Source organism: Astatotilapia calliptera, chromosome 7 (genome assembly GCF_900246225.1).
Source record: "Astatotilapia calliptera chromosome 7, fAstCal1.2, whole genome shotgun sequence".
Lineage (NCBI taxonomy): Eukaryota > Metazoa > Chordata > Actinopteri > Cichliformes > Cichlidae > Astatotilapia > Astatotilapia calliptera.
The window spans coordinates 33,320,667-33,344,083 of NC_039308.1; the positions used below are offsets into that span (position 1 = coordinate 33,320,667).

General features: G+C 39.5%; 2 protein-coding genes across 2 annotated transcripts in view; one reads left to right on the forward strand and one right to left on the reverse strand.

Annotated features, from left to right (window-relative positions):
- The first annotated feature begins 586 nt into the window (after positions 1-586).
- slc30a5 (solute carrier family 30 member 5) lies at positions 587-14,889 on the forward strand. Its single transcript, XM_026174437.1, has 16 exons — positions 587-1,119; positions 2,532-2,654; positions 2,966-3,032; positions 3,205-3,290; positions 4,294-4,381; positions 4,781-4,868; positions 4,986-5,062; positions 5,237-5,407; positions 5,492-5,780; positions 9,089-9,297; positions 10,326-10,483; positions 10,575-10,704; positions 10,901-11,180; positions 11,261-11,487; positions 13,603-13,731; positions 14,633-14,889. Exons 1-16 carry the CDS (start codon positions 1,049-1,051, stop codon positions 14,801-14,803), a joined length of 2,364 nt encoding a protein of 787 aa, XP_026030222.1. The 5' UTR covers positions 587-1,048; the 3' UTR covers positions 14,804-14,889.
- A 2,425-nt stretch (positions 14,890-17,314) lies between these two features.
- Positions 17,315-23,417, reverse strand: part of LOC113026041 (MAM domain-containing protein 2) — a 33,567-nt gene continuing 27,464 nt past the window's right edge. Inside the window, exons 10-16 of the mRNA XM_026174438.1 lie at positions 22,437-22,556; positions 22,162-22,304; positions 21,228-21,324; positions 20,923-21,081; positions 20,592-20,845; positions 17,752-17,836; positions 17,315-17,656 (exon numbers count right to left, since the gene is read on the reverse strand). Coding sequence (XP_026030223.1) covers positions 17,610-17,656; positions 17,752-17,836; positions 20,592-20,845; positions 20,923-21,081; positions 21,228-21,324; positions 22,162-22,304; positions 22,437-22,556 — 905 coding nt within the window. The 3' untranslated portion in view covers positions 17,315-17,609. The remainder of the gene's footprint in view (positions 17,657-17,751; positions 17,837-20,591; positions 20,846-20,922; positions 21,082-21,227; positions 21,325-22,161; positions 22,305-22,436; positions 22,557-23,417) is intronic.

Consider the following 23,417-nt stretch of genomic DNA (forward strand, 5'->3'; position numbering starts at 1 on the left):
TCTAAATCTAGGGTACATTTGGGTATTCCCAGATCCGGTCCTTTTTGGACCCCTGATATAGTCATATATGTCATGCATATCTTGTTCTTTTTCCTTCCTTTTTGGTACTCTTCCCATGTATGTGTTTTTGTTGTAGTTGTTGTTTTGCACTGTTGTTTTCGAAAACTTAAAAGTAAAAATTTCAAAACAAGACAAAAACCGAATCTCCAATGCCAATATGTTTGAGGCTTTTGTTTGAAAGGACTTACTTAAAGGAAATTTGGTCTGTTTTGCATGTGGCTAAAAAAAAATCGCTCATAACACTGCAGATGCAGGATCCGGGAGACAAAGCATGAACTCAAAAACTCATTGCTGGAAACCCACGGGAGAAACAAAAACATCCAGAGCAGAAGAAAAACAAAGTGCAGAGGAGCACGCGCCATAGGGGGAGGACACGACAAAGGGCGACTTTTTAAAATATATTTTATATGTTTTTCCAGAAAGAAAGAAACAACGAAAATGTTCATAAAACAACTTTCTAAATAAAGTGAAAAACAAACAAACAAATAAAAATGTCTTCTATCCTCATTATCTGCGCAGGCGCAACGCTGACGAGTAATTGCACGTAACGTTTACCGTGTCCGGAAGTGCCGTGGCAACACGGGCAGCTCGGGTGTTTGATTTTCTTTATCCTGTCCATGCGGATTTTCTCGGTTATTACAACCACTTCAGACTCATAACTTTTCAGTATCTTTTTCTGACCACGCGTCCACAAGCTTCGGGGGCCAAGTAAACCGTACACCGAGGACGTGACGCCACTGGAAACTTTGGGGGGGAAAGTGGCTAGCTAGCCGGCTAATACGCTAACAAAGCTACCAGCTGATTGTAGTTTACACGTCAGACACTGACGGGAGGATGAATAGAACGCAGAAGAAGCCAGTTTATATTCTCCGGCGGTGAACAGACCGTAGTTTAAGCTGGCTCTCCCGCCAGCAGCGATGTAAAGGATGCACAAGTAACAGAAGTAACTCTCGGTGGAGTGGAGCTGGTGGGTTTGGGGACCTTGAAAATGGAAGAAAAATACAGCAGTAACGTGCTCTCAGGGGGTCAGCTGGGGATGGTCGAAGTGCCCGATTCCAGGTATGTTCTCCTTCCTTCATCAAAAACTCTCAGTTTAAACTGATGTAACTGTTTTCATGTCAAGAATCATTCAAGTCTCATCCATGCATCGGTAGTCCATACGTTAGCGTTTGTGAAGAATTGATTACTCTGTAAATTGTCCACAGCAATGGAAAAACCACCATTATTATTTCCCATTGTTTGTTGTGTCCGATATTTGCAACCAGACACCATATGTAAGAACACTATAACAAAAAGCCGTCGATTTGCTTATAAACTAATAGTCATTACATTATTAAGCATTATACCTTTATATTTTACTTTATTTTATATATATATATTTATGCACACACACAAGTATATAGGTATTTGGTATACATATTCAGTAATAGATACAGTGTTATATTTGTACATATATTTATTCTTATAAATCTCAGATTTCGATTGTTATATTTTGCTTTGTTCGTATGTTATTGTATTTTCGCACACCTCTGTTGCTTGTGAAGCTTCCACACAAGAATTTCACTCGCATGTGCTGTACCTGCATATGTGATGTGACAATAAAAGCGATTTGATTTATTAATAAATTAGTATTAATTATGCCCTTAGTCTGAGCTGTATGTTGGTATAAAAACCTTCAGGATTGAATCCAGTCTGCTACGTGTTAGTGGGCATCTAAAAATTATCAGGGGTTGTCTAAGAATCGGTTTATCCAGTCTGTTGTGTCAAGGGCTGTGATGCTGAATCCCCAGCAGACCACAGCACAGTACACTCCATTCATCACAACTAACAGAAAATCTTCAAACTCTTCCTTAGGAAATGGAGCCCTATTGTTTCCTTCTTCTATACAGCCTCTGTGTTTGACTTCCAGTTCATGTTGTTGTAGATGTGGACACATGGTTACTTGTTACTCCTCCACCACAGCAACATCCTGTCCCAGGATAGGCACAACATCAGTTGTTCACCATCTGTCTGGTCTTATTCCCATTCAGAAGCCGATCATTCCTCCTCCTAGATCACTCCACAAAAGCATTCGGCTAGCGCTTAGTACTCCTTCTCCTGCCCATGACTAATGAATCCAATCACTGCATAATCTTCAGTGTTTCTGTAGGTGGCATGACCTGTTGTTATGCTGAAAGTCTGAGGTGCAAAAAAGGAACACACACAGACTCTCTTTAAACCCTCAGTTAAATATTTCTGTCCTGGGAGAAGAGGGAAACCTGATGGAAAATGGTAGAAAACAATAGACTAAACTGGAAATATAACACAGAGGTTTTCTATAAGAATGAACAGTTCGGATTTTGTTTCTTGGGGAAGATTATGCCTGTTACTGTATGAAGTTTGCCCATAGCTAGAATCAGTGTAGATGACAGTTGTTTTTGCTCTTATCACACAGCCTGTACTAATGTGTAGCGTGTTCTTTCCTTGTGCAGGTTAACCAGGTACATTGTTCTACTGGTCATCTCGAAGGTCCTCAAAGCTCTTGGGATCTTTGAGTCATACGATATCCTAAAAGTGGTTCACATAGTTCAGTTCATCTTCATACTGAAATTAGGGTAAGTACTCTTTGTGTTTTTATGTATTATTGTTAGTTGGGGCTGCTCTGTAGTGACAAAAATCTTAATTACAGTTATTCTGGCCAATTTTTGTTGACTTTGCAAACTTCACACACTTGCTCGATAAGAGCGATGAATAGATATTTAATGTCCATCATCTCAGCTGAACGTGTTACCAGCTGCAGTGTGTGTTTGAGGTTTTTCAGGTGGAGTTAAAGACAAAATGCGATTATTCACCAAGACCTTTTGCTCATTTTGCATTTATAGATGGTGAAAACATGCTGATTCTTTTTTTATTGTTTTGATTTTAGGAGTGCAGTGTTTCTGCTTTTTTTCCAAAAACCTTTTTCATCTGGAAAAGTCATCTCAAAAAGACAGGTTTGTCTGCTTTAAAACCTCTAATCGTCCTGTTCTTTTTACTGTTGTTCATTAGCTTGAACAACTTATATATGTCGTGTTTAAGATGATTCAAGTCTAGCTTTGCAAAAAGAAAAAAAAAATACCTTATGCATTGTATTAATTTCTGTTGATGAATCTATTTTCTTTGCAGTGGATAAAGTTGTTAAAGCATGCTGTTTTCAGCTGTGTCATATCCCTCCTGGGCTTCTTCGGCCTAACTCTTTGTGGACCTCTTAGGTAAGAAGTAGTTAAGCAGTAGTTAAATAAAACCAAATGCAGCATTAGAGTTGGAGGAAAACAGTTTAAATCCCTCCCTGAGAGTCCCATTGTGTTTCTTTGGACTAAAAATTGTTGTTTGGGGGTCTCTTAAAAGAAAGAAGAAAGTCAGGTTAGCTGCAGGTGCACAAGGACACAACCTTCAGGGAATAGTTGATCAATCTAAATCAGTTAGGGTTGTGGATTTTTAACTGGGAACTATCCAACGATACTTCAAAGATCATCTCACAGTCTCCAACCTAAACTGCTGCATATAGTTATGGCAGACATGATTGCTTTGCCTGGCAGAATTTTCACTAGAATAATTTGACACCAGTCTTTATTTCTTTATATTTGCATGTTTCTTCAGTTAACACAGTAGCATCTCATTTCACACACACACTGTATTTGTTCAACATCTGGCAGTATGTTCCTCTGGTTTTGCCGTTTAATAGTAATTGAGAGCTTCTGGGGCTTTACAGCATTACAGCCCACCAGGTGCGAGTAAAACCCACAAATACATATTTTAAGACCAGAGAAAGTCACATGCACTGTTCCTGCAGTGAGCTACTTTAAAGTGGTATTTTAATGTAGTAGGCAAGTATTTCACTTTACAAACTTATTATATTCAGTATTATATTCAGCTTGTTACATGGCATTTTATTGGCTTTGTACGCTATCCCTATCTCCTACAAGTGTTTATGAGAATATCTGCAGACTAACAATGCAGGAACTCCAGCAACACTTAAAGGTAAATGTGGCTTTCATCAGGGTCATGACCCTGAATGAAGGCCACATGCCGAAACCCGTTGGTCAGTTAATACAGTTGTTCCTCTTTACCTTTGAGTGTTGCTGGAGTTCCTGCGTTGTTTCTTATCCTCTTCTTGCACCTTGGAAGTAGGTGAAGTTGTGCCAGAAATTTTTGTCAATATCTGCAGACTCACAGCTGTATTCAGGTATATTATTAAAATTGTGTCTTTCACAGAACGCTGTTGCTGTTTGAGCACAGTGATGTTGTGATCATTGCTCTTCTTGGGGTTCTCTTCACAAACTCAGGAGGAGGGCCATCAAAGGTAGGAGGCCATAAATTCACATGGCAGAAACTGCTTTTAGTGTCGGTGTGATCGTGGTTATATGACATGAGCGCGTTATCTCTGTAACATGTTTTTGTGTTTCATTTCCTGATGTTTGAAAAGTACAGGTGATGTTTGTATTCATTTGTGCGAAGGAAACAAATCTTCATTATAAATAAAAACTGAAATTATAAACTGAAACATAACTGACCGATTACAAGCCGCTTCTCTCCTCCATATGCAGTTTAAGAACTGGTATTATAGAGCAGGCAAAGAGGCACAAAATTGGAGAATAATAATAGCTAAAACACTCATTATTTTGAAAAAGGTAAATGATTGAACTCTCTGTGTTAAAGGTTTATAATGTGCATTTCTGTTTACTTTGCTGTGACTTTGCAGACTAGAGGTGCTGCTTTCTTCATCATCGCTGTGATCTGCCTGCTCCTCTTTGACAACGATGATCTCATGGCAAAGATGGCCGAGCACCGTATCCTTTGAGCCGACACTTTAGTCTATTGTCAGTGTTTGTTAGTTTATGTGTTTGTGTTGCGTTGTTACACCTCTGTCCTTTACTGCATTTGCCTTGATTCCCCCTCATAACCAGCTGAGGGACACCATGACAGTGCTCTCACTCACTTCCTGTATACTGTGATTTCATTTTTAGGGGTAGCAGATCACAAAGTGAGTAAAGCTTATTCCCTACCTTCTTGTTTTTTCTTTCTAAATATTGGCTTTCCAATAATTCAGTTTATATACAGCAGAAGAAAGGGAGTCTGTGCTCTTTCTGTCTGATTCAGTTCCTTATTGATATATATATTTATGTTTATGGTAATGTGTACTTGTACTTCCTGTCAGGGTGGTGTTGTGCTGCTGGTGGCATCCCTGTGTCTGAAGGTTGGATTCCACACGGCCTCCAGGAAGTTGTCAGTGGAGATCGGCGGTGCCAAACGTCTCTATGCCCTCGACAACCTGGTTTCTGCCATGGTGCTGCTGCCCTGGGTTATAGTACTTTCTGCGACCACAGAAGTACGTGCACCAGATCACATGATAAAACGTGTTTGTTGTTTAGCTAGCCGTGTTGTAAACGGATGAATCTCATCTTAACCCCAGAGCAAAGTGGAGTCGTGGTCCTCTCTCGTCCTGCCTTTCGGGATGATCATCTTCTCCGTCACGATCCTGGAGTTTTACGTCGAGGCCATCTGCAGCACCAAGATGGAGACGCCGAGGTGCGCCCGTTATGGCGCCTTGGCCCTCTTCTTCAGCGCATTGCTGCTGGCAAACTTCTGGACTCACCCGCTGACTGACCAGCTGCGCTCCATGAGCAAACCAGCGCACCACGGCAGCACAGAGCACGTGCTCTCTGGTGGAGTGCTGGTTAGCGCCATCTTCTTCATTATGTGTGAGTAACAGCTCTGCGATACCTAGTTAACTCATTCACTGCCAGCCATTTTCAAATCAGGTAACTCCCCACTGCCAGGGTTTTTGAGCATTTTTACTCATTTTTGAAGAGCCACAGAAAACTGTGTGTTATGATCATATAAACGCTGAACCTACCAAAATGAAGAACAGACTCTCTTCTTTCATCCAAAAAAAAAAAGCTTGTTTCTACCATTTTCCATTCTTTAGTAATCAGCTGTAGAAGAGAGGTGGGTTCCACCAAAAATGCCTGTTTTGACCAAAAAAAGGGAGAAAACGAGCTTTTTGTGAAAAATACATTTCAAGCAGAAAAGTGCCTTTGACACTAATATTTCTTGCTTTGTGACACCTAACATATAAAATAGTTTTTCACTTCTATAAAACAGAAATAACACTGAGAAAGGTTATGTTTTATCAAAACAATTTATTTACAAATATATGAAAAAATAAAATGTACATAGTGAAACATTTATTCACAATGAATAATTCACTTTTGTGTGGTAATCATTATAACACTTTCCGGGATGCAAGGGCACACAACAAGACTTGCACCACATTTTTGTCTCACTGCGCAATCCCTTACGTGCGCAAACCCTGCACCTCCTTGCAGGTCTACTTTTACTGCTGGTGGGCTTCAGTTTTTCAAGTTGGTGCCTGCCTAGGTCACCGTCTAGCCTGCTATCAGGGTCGGTGTTGTAAGGTGCCTTTGGGGTTTTTCTGCCTTTCCAGTCACCTTCCCCTTCAAATCCCACACCTGCCCCCTCCCCTAGAAGGTTGTATTCTAGCCCCTCCCATTGAAAAACGTAATTGACGTCTATAGACGTCAATGGCAGTGAATGAGTTAATTTGTTTTACCTGCCTTTTTAATCATATTTTGCATTTAACAGTTAAAGTTAAATGGGGAGAAAGACTTCAAACACCAAAACAAGAATTAATTAACAATTAAGTGACACTGCCTACAGAAAACAGGCATTTTAGGAAATGCATGATGGGATTTGAAAAAATGGAGTGAACACCTCAGGAAGTGCTACACAAAAATGAAGGCCTATTGTAGAAATTTGTTGCATGGCAACATTTAGTAAAATGTAGCAACATCTGAGAAAACGCAGTCACAAAACCAGAAATGCCACCTCGACATTTAATACAACGCAGCTCCGACTTTTCAGAATCCACTCTTCTTTACATCCTTTAAAACTCAGGCAAGGACTAACCTGAAATTGATATGGAAACAAAACATTACATCTGTCTTACTCGAGGAATTTTTGTTCTGTCTGTTCAAATACAAAAAAACATTGCCCCTGCCTTTCACTTAAAGTGAAAGGGTTTCTGAAACAGCGGGTTTTAATTATTTATTTTTGGTCAAAACCTGGTCTTTAAACTGGGTTTACACCAAAGTTGTTATAGTTAACTAAACCTAAACAAAAGAAGCAAATGTGAAAACATATTTTAATTAACTAAAATAAATGAATAAAATTAACTGACACAATTTTGTGGACTTGGGAGAACTAACTAAAATTTAAAACATAGCCTTAGTGTATTTTTTTTCTTTTGATAAAGATTTTGTTATCAAAACTTCCCGGATGAGGTCTCAATAAAGTCAATAAACAAAATTGTGAGTCAACTGTTTTCAAAAAGTTTTTTTTATTTTTATTGTAATTAGTGCACTGATACATGCCCTTAATACAATAATACTTAAAATAAAGACTAAAACTAACACTGAAATTAATTAAAAACTAGCCAGAAGTAAGCAAACCCATCCTGGACACTAACTAGAACTGAACTGAAAACCGAAAAAATTAATAAAAACTAATTAGAAATGGATAATAATTAGAGATGGACCGATCCGATATTACGTATTGGTATCGGTCCGATACTGACCTAAATTACTGGATCGGATATCAGAGAGAAATAAAAAATGTAATCAGATCCATTAAATATCACAAAAGCAGCTTACAAAACTTGTGACATGGCGTAACTCGGCTCATAACCGTAGCACGTCGGAGCAGTGTGGTCACGTGATAGAGCGGCTGTGGCATGCAAGACCTGTCAGCGGTCTGGTTGAGCATTTGGAGCCTCGCTACTAATCCGGCATTTTATCTCCGAGAAAGTTATCCCAGAGAGAAGTAAAGCAAGTGTGTAAGTTCACCTCTGAATGTTTGTAAAGCATTCCCGCGTTAAGCTTAACAACCGATACCTGGAGCGACTGCCTCTTCTCTCTCCCTCCCTCTGCTGCTGCTACTTCAGTCATGAAACTGCTTAATGATCAGCTGATCGGCTTTTCTGTCGCAAGTCCGTCTCTCTTGTTTGTTTATTGCCCACTTCGTGCCAGAAAGAGGAAACCAGCAGCTGAACAACAGCAGCACTTTTAAGCTTGATAAGCTGTTGTTAGAATTTATTTAGTATTACTTTCTACACCAGGATCCTTTTCTATGCAGCTGACGGCTGCTAACTGTGCAGGGGCGGATCTAGCAAAGTTTAGCCAGGGGGGCCGATGGGGCATGAACAGGGAAAAGGGGGCACAAAGACATACTTTTCTTTCTTATTCTCATTTAAAATGTCTAGCTTTTAATCAATAATTATCTGAATCTTACACCCAAAGTTTTAATCTGATGTAAAATGTATAGAAGTCCATTACTGTATATAGTAACTATTAAGTTTAATATACCCTAGTAAGCTATAGTACTTTTTCCTTTGGGAAAGTACCATCTGTGCAGTCTGCAATTTTGTTGAAGAAAGATGTTGAATCTATTTAATTATTCTTGAAAAATAATTTATTTCTGTGCATTTTTTTTCACACTGCATCAAATTAAAGTTGATTACGTCGATTAAGCATCATGGGGTGGTGGGTGGTGGGTGGTTTCCTTTTTTTTTTTTTTTTTCTTTTTTTTTTTTTTTTTTTTGCTGGGAGTTTTAGAACCCTATTAGTTGGGTTGCTTACTCTTTAAAATACCAGAATAGGGAGGATTGAGTAGGTTTAACTTTATTAGATTGATCAGTATTGCTGAACCATGAAATATTTTGGGTGCAGTGTATTTTTTGCATACAGGTATAACAGAATAGCTTTTGTTTGTTTTTAAACTTGAGTATGAACTTATACAAAATGCAGCAAGATATTAAAAAAAGCAGTTTTATTGATTAAAAAACACTATATCGGATTCATATCGGTATCGGCAGATATCCAAATTTATGACATCAGTATCGGACATAAAAAAGTGGTATCGTGCCATCTCTAATAATAATAACAAAAACCCTTGTTTACACCTCTCTCCCTGCCCTCCTCTCTCCCTGCAGCGTCCAATATTCTCTCGTCTCCTTCAAAGAAAGGCCAGAAGGGCACCTTGGTGGGTTACTCCCCTGAAGGGACACCTCTCTACAATTTCATGGGTGACGCCCTGCAGCACACATCCCAGTCCCTTCCACGATTCATCAAAGACTCCCTGAAACAGATCCTGGAGGAGTATGACTCCAGACAGATCTTCTACTTCCTGTGTCTCAACCTGGTGTGTAGGAAGTTGCTTCTTTTTGTTCTGATCTTTCACATTTTAGACCGTCTAATTTCAAAGTAAGAGCTCCGTACCCGAACCCCAATAGCAACAGAAAGCAGAACGCCGATTCAAAAACGGATCAGCGTATACAGGAGAAATGAAGGGGAAAAACACACGTCTGAGCTTACAGTCTTTTAACCCTCTCAAGGCAGGCGTTGCAGATTTGCAACAAGTAAAAGCTAACAACCTGATTACCCCACATACATATGTTATGAGGTTTTTTTTACTCAGAAGTACCACTGCAGGTATTCTTTTGTGCATTAGCAACAGAAACTTAATTTGAGCCTGAGAGGGTTAATATCAGCTGTTTAATAGGATCAGATCTACATCTCACTGACATTTGTGCCTGGTAATGAGGTTTCCTGCTAAAATGAATCTTAGTAATAAAGATCATAGCTGCCATTGAGGATAGAAAATATGTCATAAAGGGTTCAATGACCTGAGGAGCAGTCTAACATTATACAGTTGCAGGCTTCTAAAAGCTCATATTTTACATATTTTACATATTTTACATATTTTACAAACCTATTCAAAGAAACACTTATGCCAGCATTAATGAAATTCCACATTTCTTAACCTTTAATGATCCTGATTCTTATACTGTGCTTATATTTTGAATGGATAGTCTTTTAATGAGGGATGGGTGTGTATGCATATTTGATTTGTGCCTGTTTCTTAAAAAAAATAAAACTAAGTATAACAGGTGGAATAAATGAAATGCACAAGTTAATAAGCAAACAATAAAATCTACACCCCAGTGAGAACAACGAATTGCCTCTGACTGAACAGAATGTAAAAAAAAAAAAGTAATTTCCAGTTGTCAATTAAATAAAAGAATTAGATAATCACATCTGGAGATCATCTTAAATAATTTAATCTAATACATTAAAGCATTTCAAGCTGTTAAAAGACTCGCCTGCTGTGTTTAGGCTCACACACTCTGCAGGTATTTCGTAAGATTTTGTTGCTCTGCATTGTTTCAGGCTTTCACCTTTGTGGAACTGTTTTATGGCGTTTGGACCAACAGCCTGGGACTCATCTCTGATGGTTTCCACATGCTGTTCGACTGCTCTGCTTTAGTTCTGGGCCTGTTTGCCGCCCTCATGACCCGCTGGAAAGCCACCAGGATCTTCTCCTACGGGTAAAATCCATCAAGAACTCGTGATCGTAAAATTGAAGAACATCACCTCCAGCTGGATTCTTAATAAACTGAGTGTTTTGTGGTTTTACAGGTACGGTCGTGTTGAAATTCTTTCCGGATTCATCAACGGCCTGTTCCTGATGGTCATCGCTTTCTTTGTCTTTGTGGAGTCGGTCACCCGTTTGTTGGATCCTCCCAACATAAACACAGACATGCTGACAGTGAGTAAAAGGATTCCACCACACCATTTTAATATCTTTTTTACCTTTGGTCACTAAAATCACACCTTTTAATATTTCCTGATTGCATCTTGTCAGTTTTGGAGTGATCTTATACAGCTGGATATCACAGCTGGATATCATAGAGACAATATGAAAGCTTTCGTCTGGTTTGAACTCTGTTCATCCTTCTCTGCAGCCCGTGTCTGTTGGAGGCTTACTCGTCAACCTAGTGGGCATCTGCGCTTTCAGTCACGCTCATTCCCATGGCGGCAAAAGCTGCTCGTCACACGAACACGGGCACTCACATCATGGCCACTCCCACAGTGAGCACAGCCACGGAGGCCACGGGCACTCGCACGGAGGCCACGGGCACTCGCACGGAGGCCACGGGCAGTCGCACGGAGGCCACGGCCATGGCGGCCACGGGGGACACGGGCACTCCCACGGCTCTGGAGGCATGAATGCCAACATGAGAGGTGTGTGTTTGAGAACGTGGTTTGTGGTGAGAAACATAAAGATAGATAAAGTCATGATTTATTGATTTATTTTTCTCCAGGTGTCTTTCTCCATGTCTTGGCCGACACCTTGGGCAGCGTTGGCGTGATCATCTCCACCATCCTCATCCGGCAGTTCGGCTGGTTGATTGCTGACCCCATATGCTCGCTCTTCATTGCCACTCTCATTTTCCTCAGTGTCATCCCTCTGTTGAAGGACGCCTGCGAGGTTCTGCTTCTGCGAACTCCCCCAGAGCATGAGAAGGACCTGAACAATGCGCTGGAAAAGGTGAGGAGATCTAGATGGGGTTGCTCAGCAGACTGTCGTGAAATTTGTTTTCTACGTGCATGAGAGGAAGAGAATCTGTATTGAGAACTGCTTATCTGTTTGCTAGTACATAAATAGAGGAAATTATTTACGAGGTTACAGTACTTCCTACCTATTTTAACTTTTTAGTGCCTAATTACGGCTTGGACCCTGCCGTGGCTGCGGATTTTTTTTATATATATATATATATATATATATATATATATATATATATATATATATATATATATATTAGGGGGGCAACGATATTCGTATCGATATTGAACCGTTCGATGCAGTGCTTTCGGTTCGGTACGCATATGTATCGAACAATACAAAATTTGTAATTTATTTTATCAACTTTCCTTCTGACGATGCTGTCTGTGTTGGGCGCTCAGTGAATCTGCGTTCGACTCCGCCTAGGCTGCACTGTCGAGCGCAGATCCACTGAGCGCTCAACACAGACAGCATAGTCAGAAGGAAGAGCGCAGGGCAAGCTAGCGAGACAAAAGTTAAGCTCTCCTTGCAACATGGACCTCCCCCACCCTCATTCAGATCTGGTGTTTGGAATTATTTTGGTTTTCATGTGACGTATGACCCTGAAGGTAAGCGAGTCATGGACTAAAGTAAAACAGTATGTTGGATGTGCCATGCAATGCTCAATTACATGGGTGTGAACTAGTGTGTTAGCGCAGTTAGCTCGTTAACGTGTTGGCCGTCTAGCCCCATGCACGGGGCGATCGGCGGTAGCTCTTTAACAGAGATTTGCCGTGTTGTGGCGTTAAGGTCATTTCAACGAGATTTACGCTGACAGCACTAGTGGGAACACAACGAATATGACTGCACATTTACGCCGACATCATCCTAGTGCAAAGACAAAAACAACAAGCATGCATGCTACAAACGTTACCCGAGTCATTTAGACAGCCGTTAGCAATCAGATACAGGGCTCGCAATATCGCTAGCCCGACATCCTGGAGCTAGCGATTTTTTTTCAGTCGGGCTACCAAAATCTATCTCTGCCCTGCCCGTCGGGCTATTGTAGGAAGGAAAAATATATGTCAATGCTTTTGCATTCTTTCAGAAATGTAGCTGGGTAATTATGTCATTGGGTGAGCCACTGTCAATATGTGACATATTGAAATCGCGTTTGAATTTGCGCTTGTTTTTTTGCTTTCACTTTGCAATCGCGCAAACTGTGTATAGAGAGCGACAGCACTGACCTGTGAGTGATGATAATTTGTGCACCAATTCCTCTGACATCGTCTTATTAATCGTTAGCTTACTATGCAAACATGACAAGTGAAATCTCCCGCAGCTTAAACATGTGAGAGGTTGATCGCGCAGAGAATCGCTGAGCTTATGTGAGTGAGTGTGTAAAAGCAGCAGTATATATATTTTAGTTCTGCTGAGCCAAATAAGACCGGTCAGGGTGAAGAAGTGACAGCCAAAGAAAAGCTTACCACAAAACGGAGAAGTTATGACAAATCAGACTATAAGGCAAAAAGAAAGTGCAGCTTTATGGTTTCATGGACAAAATAATTTCTGTGGCTGCAATATGACGAGCTAAATAACCAGGGCTGCACATAAGTGGTCCACAGGTGCGCATTCGCTGTCAAAATAAAAAACACGCACAAGGGTTAGGGTTAAATTTAAAAACTGTACTTTTGAGTTAAAATATATATTTATAATTTTAATAAATGACAAATTAAAAAGGCACGAACATTTTTTTTTGTATCGAAAGTACCAAAGTACCGAACCGAACCGTGAATTTTGTGTATCGTTGCACCCCTAATAAATATATATATATGTATGTATGTATGTGTATATATATGTGTATGTATGTGTATATATGTGTAGGTATATATATGTGTATGTATGTATATATATATATATATATATATATATATGTATATATGTATATATATATATATGTATATATATATATATATATATATGTATATATATATATATATATATATATATATATATATATATATATATATATATATATATATATATATATATATAATATATAAGCAACAGGATGGGAACTTTCAAAAACATTTTCTGATTTTAATTTTCTTCATGTTTCAGATTGAGAAAATTGAAGGAGTTTTATCGTACAGAGACCCTCATTTCTGGAGGCATTCAGCCAACATGATCGCCGGAACCATCCACCTCCAGGTCATGTCTGACGTGGTAGAGCAGAGGATCATTCAGCAGGTTGGCACAAACTCTAGAATTAGAATTAATACTAATGTTTTACTTTACAGCAATGAATCCTATTGTTTGGCGAATGAATACCAAACATTGTCTTGGCTGTTTGTAATGGCACACCTGGGTTATTACTGGGTAGTTACATAATCTATATTAATAAAGCATAGATAAGAAGTACAGTTATATATTTATCCTGTAAAACCTGAACCGTGAAATAATAGCCAGAAAATTCAATTTTTAAAAAAATGTAGTTTTTATTGACCCTTCTGACGAATTAAAAACAAAAAAAAGGCTAAATTAAATGTCAGTTTGCATATATGAGTTTTAATTTGTATAATTATTCCAACACTAGGCATTTTTGTACAGTTCATTGCTCAAATTCACTGCATGTGTCAGATTATAAACATCAGATTATTACAGGGGGAAAAAAATCACACTGTCTCAAAACCTCAAGCATCAAATCTAATAAACTTGGTGTTATAAGGTTAAAAAGTTCAGTTTGGACAATATTTAGTGACTAAAAAGTAAAAAATAAATGTAGTGGAGGAAAAAAGAATCGAAGTCTTCTTTGCTTCCGGTTTTGATTTCTCCTCCTATACCAGCACTGGTATACTGCAAGAACAAAAGAAAAAAACATCTAAACATTAATTTAAGAATTTATATTCCATTAGAGCATCTGAAGCTTCAAAAAGCATCCATATGGGGGCATTAATACTATATTTTCTCTCACTCACATGCTGCTCTTTTTTTCTGTGTTGTCTTCAGTTAATTTCTTAGAATATCTTCATGCACATTTATTTACTATTAAATATTTAAATGTAAAAAAGAAAAGGTTTTACAGGTACATTTAGGCTAGATTGTTGGCGCTGAGGATTTTTATGGTGGACTGTAATTCTGGTTTCAACAGGTGACCGCCATTTTGAAAGAAGCCGGGGTGAACAATTTGTCAGTGCAGGTGGAGAAGGAGGCGTACTTCCAGCACATGTCAGGACTCAGCACCGGGTTTCACGAAGTTCTGGCGATGACGCAGCAGATGGAGTCCATGAAGTACCTGAACGACGGGACATGCATCATGTAGACCAAAAGAAACGCTAACAAGTCTGTTTTCATTGATATGTACAGTGTACGTATGTGGTTTAAATAAATCTGAATATATTGGTTTTATTTTGCAGTCGTCTTTATTTACCCAATGTCACAATTTAGGTTTCTTGTACTAAAGACTCACAGCACACCAGAGAGGCTATGGGATTAGTTTATCATGTCAAACCACAATTATAACCATATGAATGATGGCAGACACTCTGTCTTCAAGTAAACTGACATGTTAGCTTTATTCTAAAAGGAAAAAAATGAAACCCAATCAGACTCTAAAGCTAATCTAGGTTTGTTAGTCCGATTGGCTTGAAAGTGATGTAGGCTTTTATATTCATACCCTAGATGCAGCTAATAAAAGTCTCAGACAAATTAGAATTTCCGTGACCTTGAAGTCAAGGTCAGAGGTCAAGTTTTCTAACTATCTTCTGAATCGATAACTCAAGAAGGAAAAATTGATACCATAGATGTTTGGCTCGATTCAGCTTTGAAAAGACTAAAAAACTGGAATTTTGGGAAGGATTCTTGCAGGATTGGGTGAACATTATGTGCACACGTCAGGTTAACATGGAAAAACTGGGGAACATTGTCTCGATCTTATCAAAAACAATAACAAACGTAAAACCAGAGTTATGATAAAAAAATATCTGCAATGTTTGGTTTTCTTTCCGAATACTATCGTTGTTTATATTTACTGCGGGAAGAAACGGTAAAAACAGCGTTTTATAAGGAAAACGCTCGAAAGCACTCTCCACCCGTGAGCAAAACCAAAACACCCCACCCTTTCCTATTGGTCGAAAAATGTACCATGTCAACCAATCGAAAAATGATATGGCAACAGTTGTTTAGGAAGGAGGAAGTTTTAGGAGTGTTTTGAGATGTGAGAGATTTGCGACGTTTATGGGAAATCTTGTGTAGTTAGTGTGTAGTGTAGTCAGTAGTTTTGTTGTGTGTGTCAGAACAATGAGGCGACTGCTGAATGTTACAGGTGTTACAGGAGTGATACATCTCCTGTTGTCAGGCCTGCAGGTATCAGGCTGTTGTTCTCCTTTATCTCATAGTGGAGAGAAATTATTTTTTTGGAGTGGCACAAATAATTTGTGTGGCATCAAATTTGATGCAGAACAGCTGATTATTCTGTAAATAGTTTGAAATGTTTATTTAAAAAACGTCTTGGCTGCATTTTTAGGTTAAACAGCTGCAAAAACCTTTGCTGTTTGCAAAACTCAGTAATTTTTTTGAAGAAGTAACTATATAATTAATTGCCCAACATTGGTCATTATATACTGTATTTTGCAGACTGTATTATTATTACTTCCTGTGTTAACATACTACACAGGTCATGAACAAGAATTTTTGTTTAACATTTTCATTGTAAGTGGGCTAAAGCAGTTAATTAAAAGTAGTCAAACATAAATGCTGTAATTTGATTATTTTAATAAACTATGTAACTTGGATGCTGGCGTGACCACAGTGCACACATCTGCTGATGCTCACAGTGGTCCAAGGGACCGCTCAGGGAGTTTGTGTGTTCGCTCAGACACATGAAAAATTAGAGGGAACATTGCTCTGGAGAGGTGTATGAACAAGATAAATCTTCCCTTTGTTTCCATTTTTTTGTTACAGTTACCGATGCGTAAACATGACATCTTGTGTTATTTTTAATTTACTCGCAGGTTACTCTGACAATTCCAGGCTTAAAGCTGGAGCGATCCAAGATTAGCGAAGAACCAGACCTCTGTTACCATGACATCAGGTGGGCGACTTCATACAAGTACAGGATCCATGTAAGGGCGCTTACCTACGCATGCATGTGACCGGTGTGTGTATGAGAATACATCAGCATATCTGGAGTCAGGAATATTCTGGCAGTGCTAATATAATGTCCATGTTCCACTGTAGAATCACCAGTTAATCTGGTTAAAACTGGGGGAAATGGTCATGAGAACAGCCACACTTAAATCCAAAAAACATTTCTATGAAGTCCACTGTTTGGACCACAGGATTTTAGCTGATTTGCTTTCAGACCCTTCATAAGAATATCTGTGGTAACCATTCATCTGTTCCTCTGTCAGTTAAGGTGATTAATGAACAGGTTGTGTAGGAAAAACAGAAGTGTGGAGCCTCTGATGTAACTTCTTTTTTTCTTTTTTTTTTTTTTTTAATTTATGAGGTTGGTTCTTACTGCAGACTTAAGGGTTTAAGTTGAAGGCAGCTAAACTTCAGAGCTAATGGGGAGTCTCAGGTATTTAACCTGTAGTGTGGTTGTCACCTTGGAAGAGGTCCGTAGAGTCATTTACCCACCATAAGAATTATTCAGGCGACATGGTTCAAGGTGTGACTGCAGGTTGAATCGCCTGAGAAGGAATCTCAATTCCCTCACACTGTTCCTTTATAAATGACCCTGTATGCTATGCTGTATTCCCACTAGGTGACAGTAAAATACAATATTTCTTGTATCCAACTCCAGGCATCAACAGAGAGAACCAAAAGCAACTCATGTTAAAGAACGTCCTCGCTTTATTTGAGCAATGAGCATTAATCTAATGCAATACAAATGTGAAGAAAAACACATGCTCACTGCTGCTACAGTGCAGAGAAACGCTGACTGTGAAATGACTGATATGTGTCGCTCCAAGAAGAGAGAAACTACATGAGAAGTTTCCTTTGTCCACATGTTTAGACTGACATGCAGGAGTCAGGACTCAACAACATTTTGAGTTGTCTGTAATGTGCAAAAAACAGGAAGGGGGGGGGGGTAAGCATTATACGCCGTTTTCACTCCTTGCACTTTACTCGATCTCATTGGAGGTTCCCACAGTGGTGCTGATCCCCATTTCTGAAGGAAAAAATTAAGTAAGCAGGAAGTTGTGACAAATCTGAAATCCTTTATTGCATGTTTTCTTTTTTTGTAGGATATTTCAGTTTGTTTACCTGGGCAAGGTCCACCTTCCAAAATAACATCATCAATGGCAATGTCACTCCTTATTGAAGAACCCCTGATCGCTTCAAACACAATCTGGGACAAAAGGACAAATAAAGTGTTTAGATTAAGAAAGTTCAGGTCAGCAGTGGACACCCCCCCCCCCCCCCCCTTCAGTTTTATTTATGCCGTGCTAAATGACAACAACAGCTGCCTCAAGGTGCTTCAAATTGTAAAGTAAAGACCCAAGAATAATAATACAGAGAGCTATCCATCCATGTTTCAAAATTCAAGAAACTTTCTGTAAGAAAAAATACTTTTTGTGTCATTAGTGTTATTAATAATTTATTAATGTTTTTTTTGTTTGTTTTTTTTATGCTGTGTGTTATTTATTTTGAAACACCTGCAGAAATAGCTCTTCAGTTTCACTGTATTTTACAATGCACTGACAATAACAGGCACTCTGACTCTGATTCAAATCATGAACGAGTCGTTATAATAAATAATTGCAAATTAACTAAAGTCACCTGCTCTGTTTTTACCTCCAAGTTAGACTGAATTATCCTATAAATAAGCTCTAATACCGCTGCAGCACAGACCTGCACGGATGACGATCATGCAGGTCTGTGCTACATTAACAGCTCAGCGAGCAAGGCTGAGCTTAAAGTCAGAGTTTTCTGAATCATGATAGTGGCCCTTTTTTAACTTTGCTAAATCACCATGGTAACCTATGTTGAACAAATGGCCAGGTTGGGAGTACCACGTTTTCACTGATTCTTTTATTTACAGCATGTTTATGCAAGTTTCAGATTATCTGCAGAGGGAATACATTTTATATGTGCTAGGTTAAGCTCTACGTTACTAAAACCACTGAATAAAGCCAAAACTGTGGGAATGTGCATGTATTAATTTGGTGACACATGAATGTATTAGACTTATACTGATCTGCTGTTGAGTCTCTTTTACACTGTGGAACTGCAGCTAATAAAACAAATAGACTCAGGCGGTTTAAAGCTTCAGTACTTACTTTAGTAGCTAAATCACCAGGTTAACAATTTTCTGCAGCACTAATCTCTTGTCTTATTAACAGCAGTATTGAATTTTACTGTTACTATTTTTAATGTTCTTTATAGATTTTTAATCACAATTCCTACTCCACTGAATATTTTCATATCTAACCTATGAGAATGAGTTTATTTTTTTGTTTTTTTTTTAGCTCCTCGTCTCAATGTGTTTATATTGTAAGATAAAGACCTTACAATATTAGAGTGAGACCTGCAACACCGAGTAAGCGCTTGGTGAATGTGGGGAGGAAGAAATCCCTTTTAAGATGAAGGGAAGTCCAACAGAGGCTGGCTCATGAAGGAGCAGTCATCTGCCTCGACTGGGTGGGGGAGTGGTGGGGAGAAAGAAGAGAGAGCAAAGGGGAGCGAAATTTAAAAATGATCCTTTAATTATTGAAACTTTCATTTAGCCAAATAAAAACAGCCGAGATGTTGAAATACCCAGAACAGAGGATAAATGAGATCAAATGTGCTAAAGTTTGTTTGCAGATAAGATCCATTCACCTCGAGAGTCTTTCACTCAACGTTGTAATTTCTTGATTTTAGGTACTCAGTATATTCTGGCACACCCACGTGTGCATGCAGTCTGCACAGTGATGCGTCCAGACAGGACCAATTATACTGAACCTGCAGGCTGACAGGGGCAAAGCTGATGCTGAAGGCAGAATAGTTCAAGAGAGGATGTCGAACTGAGTTCATCTTACCGAGACTAAAGCGAGGCCCATGTTTCCATGACACAGTCTCCTATAGGCTACTTTGTTTCCTGGGCAATGACTCTGTACCACTGGTTGTGTGTGGTTTCAAAATGACAGTCTTCAGAAAGCCGTCGAACTGAAAAGAAGCCTGAAGCTATGTAAAAAAAACAAAAACATCTTCTTCTGTGCCAAATCTCAAAGACATCGAGCTGTGGAGACGAGTTTCATCACAGTGGAGTCAGAAAGACCACACTGGGGTGATTTTCTTTCCAAAAGAAAATCCCTTTTGTTATCAAAAGGAAAATATATGTTCTGCTTTTGCCTTTTTAAATTTCTCGCAGAACCACTGAGCTGTTATTTTCATGCCTGTCAGATACTGAAAATAATGTTAAAGAATAAAATTAAAGATGCATCATTTCACTTTTACATCAGGAATTAGTTTGTTATGCTGCTTAACAGCTTATGAAACATGTTATTGATTTAAGTGGTATAATGAAGAGGTAACTTAAAGTTGTTTTGTTAGCACGTTGAGCCCACTTTGATCTTTCTATCAGTGTAAATATGTTTAACTACACATTTAATCCCTGAGATATCTCAATATAAGAGAAAGAAGAGCAGTTTCAACAGCATCGGTTCTTCAGTTTTTCTACATGGTAAATATGTAAAATTACAGAAAACGTTCTTGTAGCTCATTGCGCAGACTGTCCTGGATTTATTAAGCGGTCACTTTTCTGTCATGTAATTGTTTATCTATTACTTAACTACTTTAGTTAAAATTCTAGAAATGCATAACCTCCTTCATTTTTTCTGAAGCAGTCTAGTGGGCCACACTGGAGTCTTTGCAGGGCCAATTCTGGCCTTGTATTTTTGAGGGCTAAATGAAAGCACTAAAGCATCTCAGTGACATTAAAGTGATCCTCATTTCTCAGCACGGCTTCTTAGAGAAACTGAGATCATCGCCCCTCCTCTACAGTTCTGTCCTCACGTGTTCCACAAGTGAGTTGTTTGCCAGTCAACATCCACCACCATCTTCATCTAAACTGTTTAAAATAAATTTTTCTGCATTAAGGAGAAAGTTATTTCCACTCTTGCCTGATGCTGGCTGTGACACTGGTACTCGACTTGGGCCTTCAGCCACGCGATGCTCTGCTCGCCGCTCCTCTGCCACAGCAGCTCTTCCTTTCCATATTTGTTGATGCGAACGTTAAGCTGGCCTGTGCCCGACCCATACATGTGGTAGAAAAAGCTAACACAGTGCCGTCCCCTGGTTCCTCTCACAGTGCGGGACATCAGCCGGGCATTCTGGCCGGGCAGCATCGGCGACGCCTCCAGGTGGAGGTAGTATCCTGCGGAGCACACAGTGTAGGTCAGGGGCTTATAATGACTGAAAGGATCAATTTATACAAAAGGAGAGGTGACTCACCAAGTCCCGCCGTGTGGTCCCCTCTGGGTCCGGTGTATGAGGTCGGTGTGGCCCCCCGCCTCCTCTCCCAGTCAGCAGCATCGCTCTTCTTGTCCTGAGTGTAACCACACAACCCTGCTTCAAAATCACAGCGTCCAGGGAGAAGAGACGACAGCAGGCCTACAAGAGGAAAATCAATATGCAGAATAAGGGAAGAAGCAGGGTTCCAGCTTCTTGTTTTTAGGCTAGTAGGGTTTTTTCTTTGAAAGCAGGGTTATAAAATAAAAACATCTCTTTCTCTCTCTGTGCTTTTTTGTAGCTGTTACCCGCCACCAGCTCGCAGTCTCCAAGGCTCACGCTGATGTCATCCAAAGCCACAGAGCCACAGTCCCAGAAACTCCTGCAGGTGCTCACGAAGACCACCTGAACAACACAGGACAAACCGGTGAGTCACGAGGTGTTTACAGATTTAAAGATCGATCCCAACCAAAGACACTTTAACCATAACCCTTTGTTTGGGTTGGTGCTGGTGTGTGCGCGAGCCTCAGTTAGTCAGTCAGTTAGGACAGGAATGAATCATGAGTGAAATACTGAGCCAGTGTAGAGAAATCCTTTGAGCACCTTGCCATCTGAATGACTTTATTTTCATCACGCAGCACATGTGATGATGATGTCCTACAGCAGCAGTAAATTAAAAAAAAAAACAATTTCTCCTTTTTATCTTTCCCTCTCTGAAGCATTGTCTTCATTTCTCAGTGTATTTCTTATCTATTTCTCACAGTCTTTACTCTGTCGTTCATTTTTCTTTCTTCCCCCGTATTTACTCCCATTTTCCATCATAATTAATGAATCAATTCCTTGTTTCTTGTTCCCACTTTTTCTTTTCAGTTCTGTCAGTTGCACATTTTCCCTCTTTCTCCCTCTTGTACTGATGCTTGTGCATTACAATTCTCACTTCCTTTCATTTCTTTCTTTTCCTTTTTCCCATTTTTCTATTGGTTCTTTCCTTCTTCTCTCCTTCCTGTCTTGTTCACTGCTTTCTAATCTTCAGCCCTCCATTTTTTTCTTTTCCTCCAGGAAAACGGTCAACCAGGACACACACACACACACACATATATATATATATATATATATATATATATATATATATATATATATATATATATAAAAGAATAAACAAGGAGGTGGATATATATTTATCCAACTCCTTGTTTATTCTTTCACACATGTGTGCTTTCCCCCCACTTCCTCATAGCTGACCTTGGCAGACTGTGACGTCTGGAAGGTGACATCCGCTGCGATCCAGATTCCCCTCGACCTCTCTGCCTGAGTCCAGATTTTCTCCTGGCTGCCGTTCGCATGCAGCAGATAAACAGCCAGAGCCTGGTCCGTCTGATTGAAACCTGCATTTGCCAGAGTTATTTCTGGTTGGTGAATCATTCAGATCAGCTCCAGCAGAAGATTCACACATTTCAAATAAATGCCAACATGCAGGGAAAATATATGAATCTGTCGAGTTTCAGGGTGCAGCTCACCCCTCAAAGAGAAGTAAAATGTCAGACAGTACTTCATGTTCCCGGCTAGAGTTGGACTGATGAGGCGGCTAACGTAGCCGGAGCGTGGGCCCAGTCGGGAGTGAGCCAACAGGAAAGATCCTGGAGGGAGAAGACAGCATTTTATTTTCTTGCTAACTCTCTCTTCCTCGGAATCTGCTTGCTGTGATCGTTCCCATCACCGCTCACACCTGGTAATGATCTGCTGCTCAACTGTTTTTCAGTGGCAAACTGTGCTTTGTTTGCATGCATGGATGCTGTCGCCACGTGAAGGCAAAGAAATGTCTAAAAAGCCGACAGACCACCAAAACGCTGGCCTAAATTTCACAGCTTTGATGTTTGTTCACATCCACCGTCTAATGAGAACAATACCAGGCTGTTAATGCTCTGTGGTTCACTTGGTTTACCAGCTACAGTTCTGTGTAAAAGCCTTCATTTCTTTATGAAGGAGCCAGACTTTTTTGTATTTTTAAAAGTGGTCTTGAACAGCTTTCTGGGGGTATTTCAAAGTTTTTCTTTGACCATTGGCTGCTTTTTCATGCAGTTTTTAGTCCAATCTTTGTACCTGACAAAAGGAATATTTTGTTTGTTTTTTTTGTTTAAGCCACTTAACACTGAGATGAACCAGTGCTGTGTCTAAACATAACGAACAACTTTGCCAGTTTTAAACTCTTTAATCTTCTGGCACTTTGTTACTCGACAGGCATACAATAATATTTTTCAGACCAAAAGTGGAGAAAAGTGGAGGAAACTATCTACAGGTGATAAACAGCTAAAAGTCATGTCCTAGGAAATACAAAAAACAAATCCCCCAAACACCTGACATGGCACCTAAGAAATTCATCTGGCCTTTCACTTGATCTACACTGTTCTGTTAAGACTTATGAGTAATGGTTTCAGTGGAAGTGCCAGTCTTAAGAAAGGGAAATGAAAAACACACAATGGAGCAGAGCACTATAGACC

Excerpts from the sequence above, each read along its gene's own strand:
- slc30a5 (XM_026174437.1), top strand. The coding sequence starts at position 1,049 with ATGGAAGAAAAATACAGCAGTAACGTGCTCTCAGGGGGTCAGCTGGGG. Across the intron at positions 1,120-2,531 it reads GTCGAAGTGCCCGATTCCAG|GTTAACCAGGTACATTGTTC; the intron begins GTATGTTCTCCT and ends TTCCTTGTGCAG. Across the intron at positions 11,488-13,602 it reads TGAACAATGCGCTGGAAAAG|ATTGAGAAAATTGAAGGAGT; the intron begins GTGAGGAGATCT and ends TTCATGTTTCAG.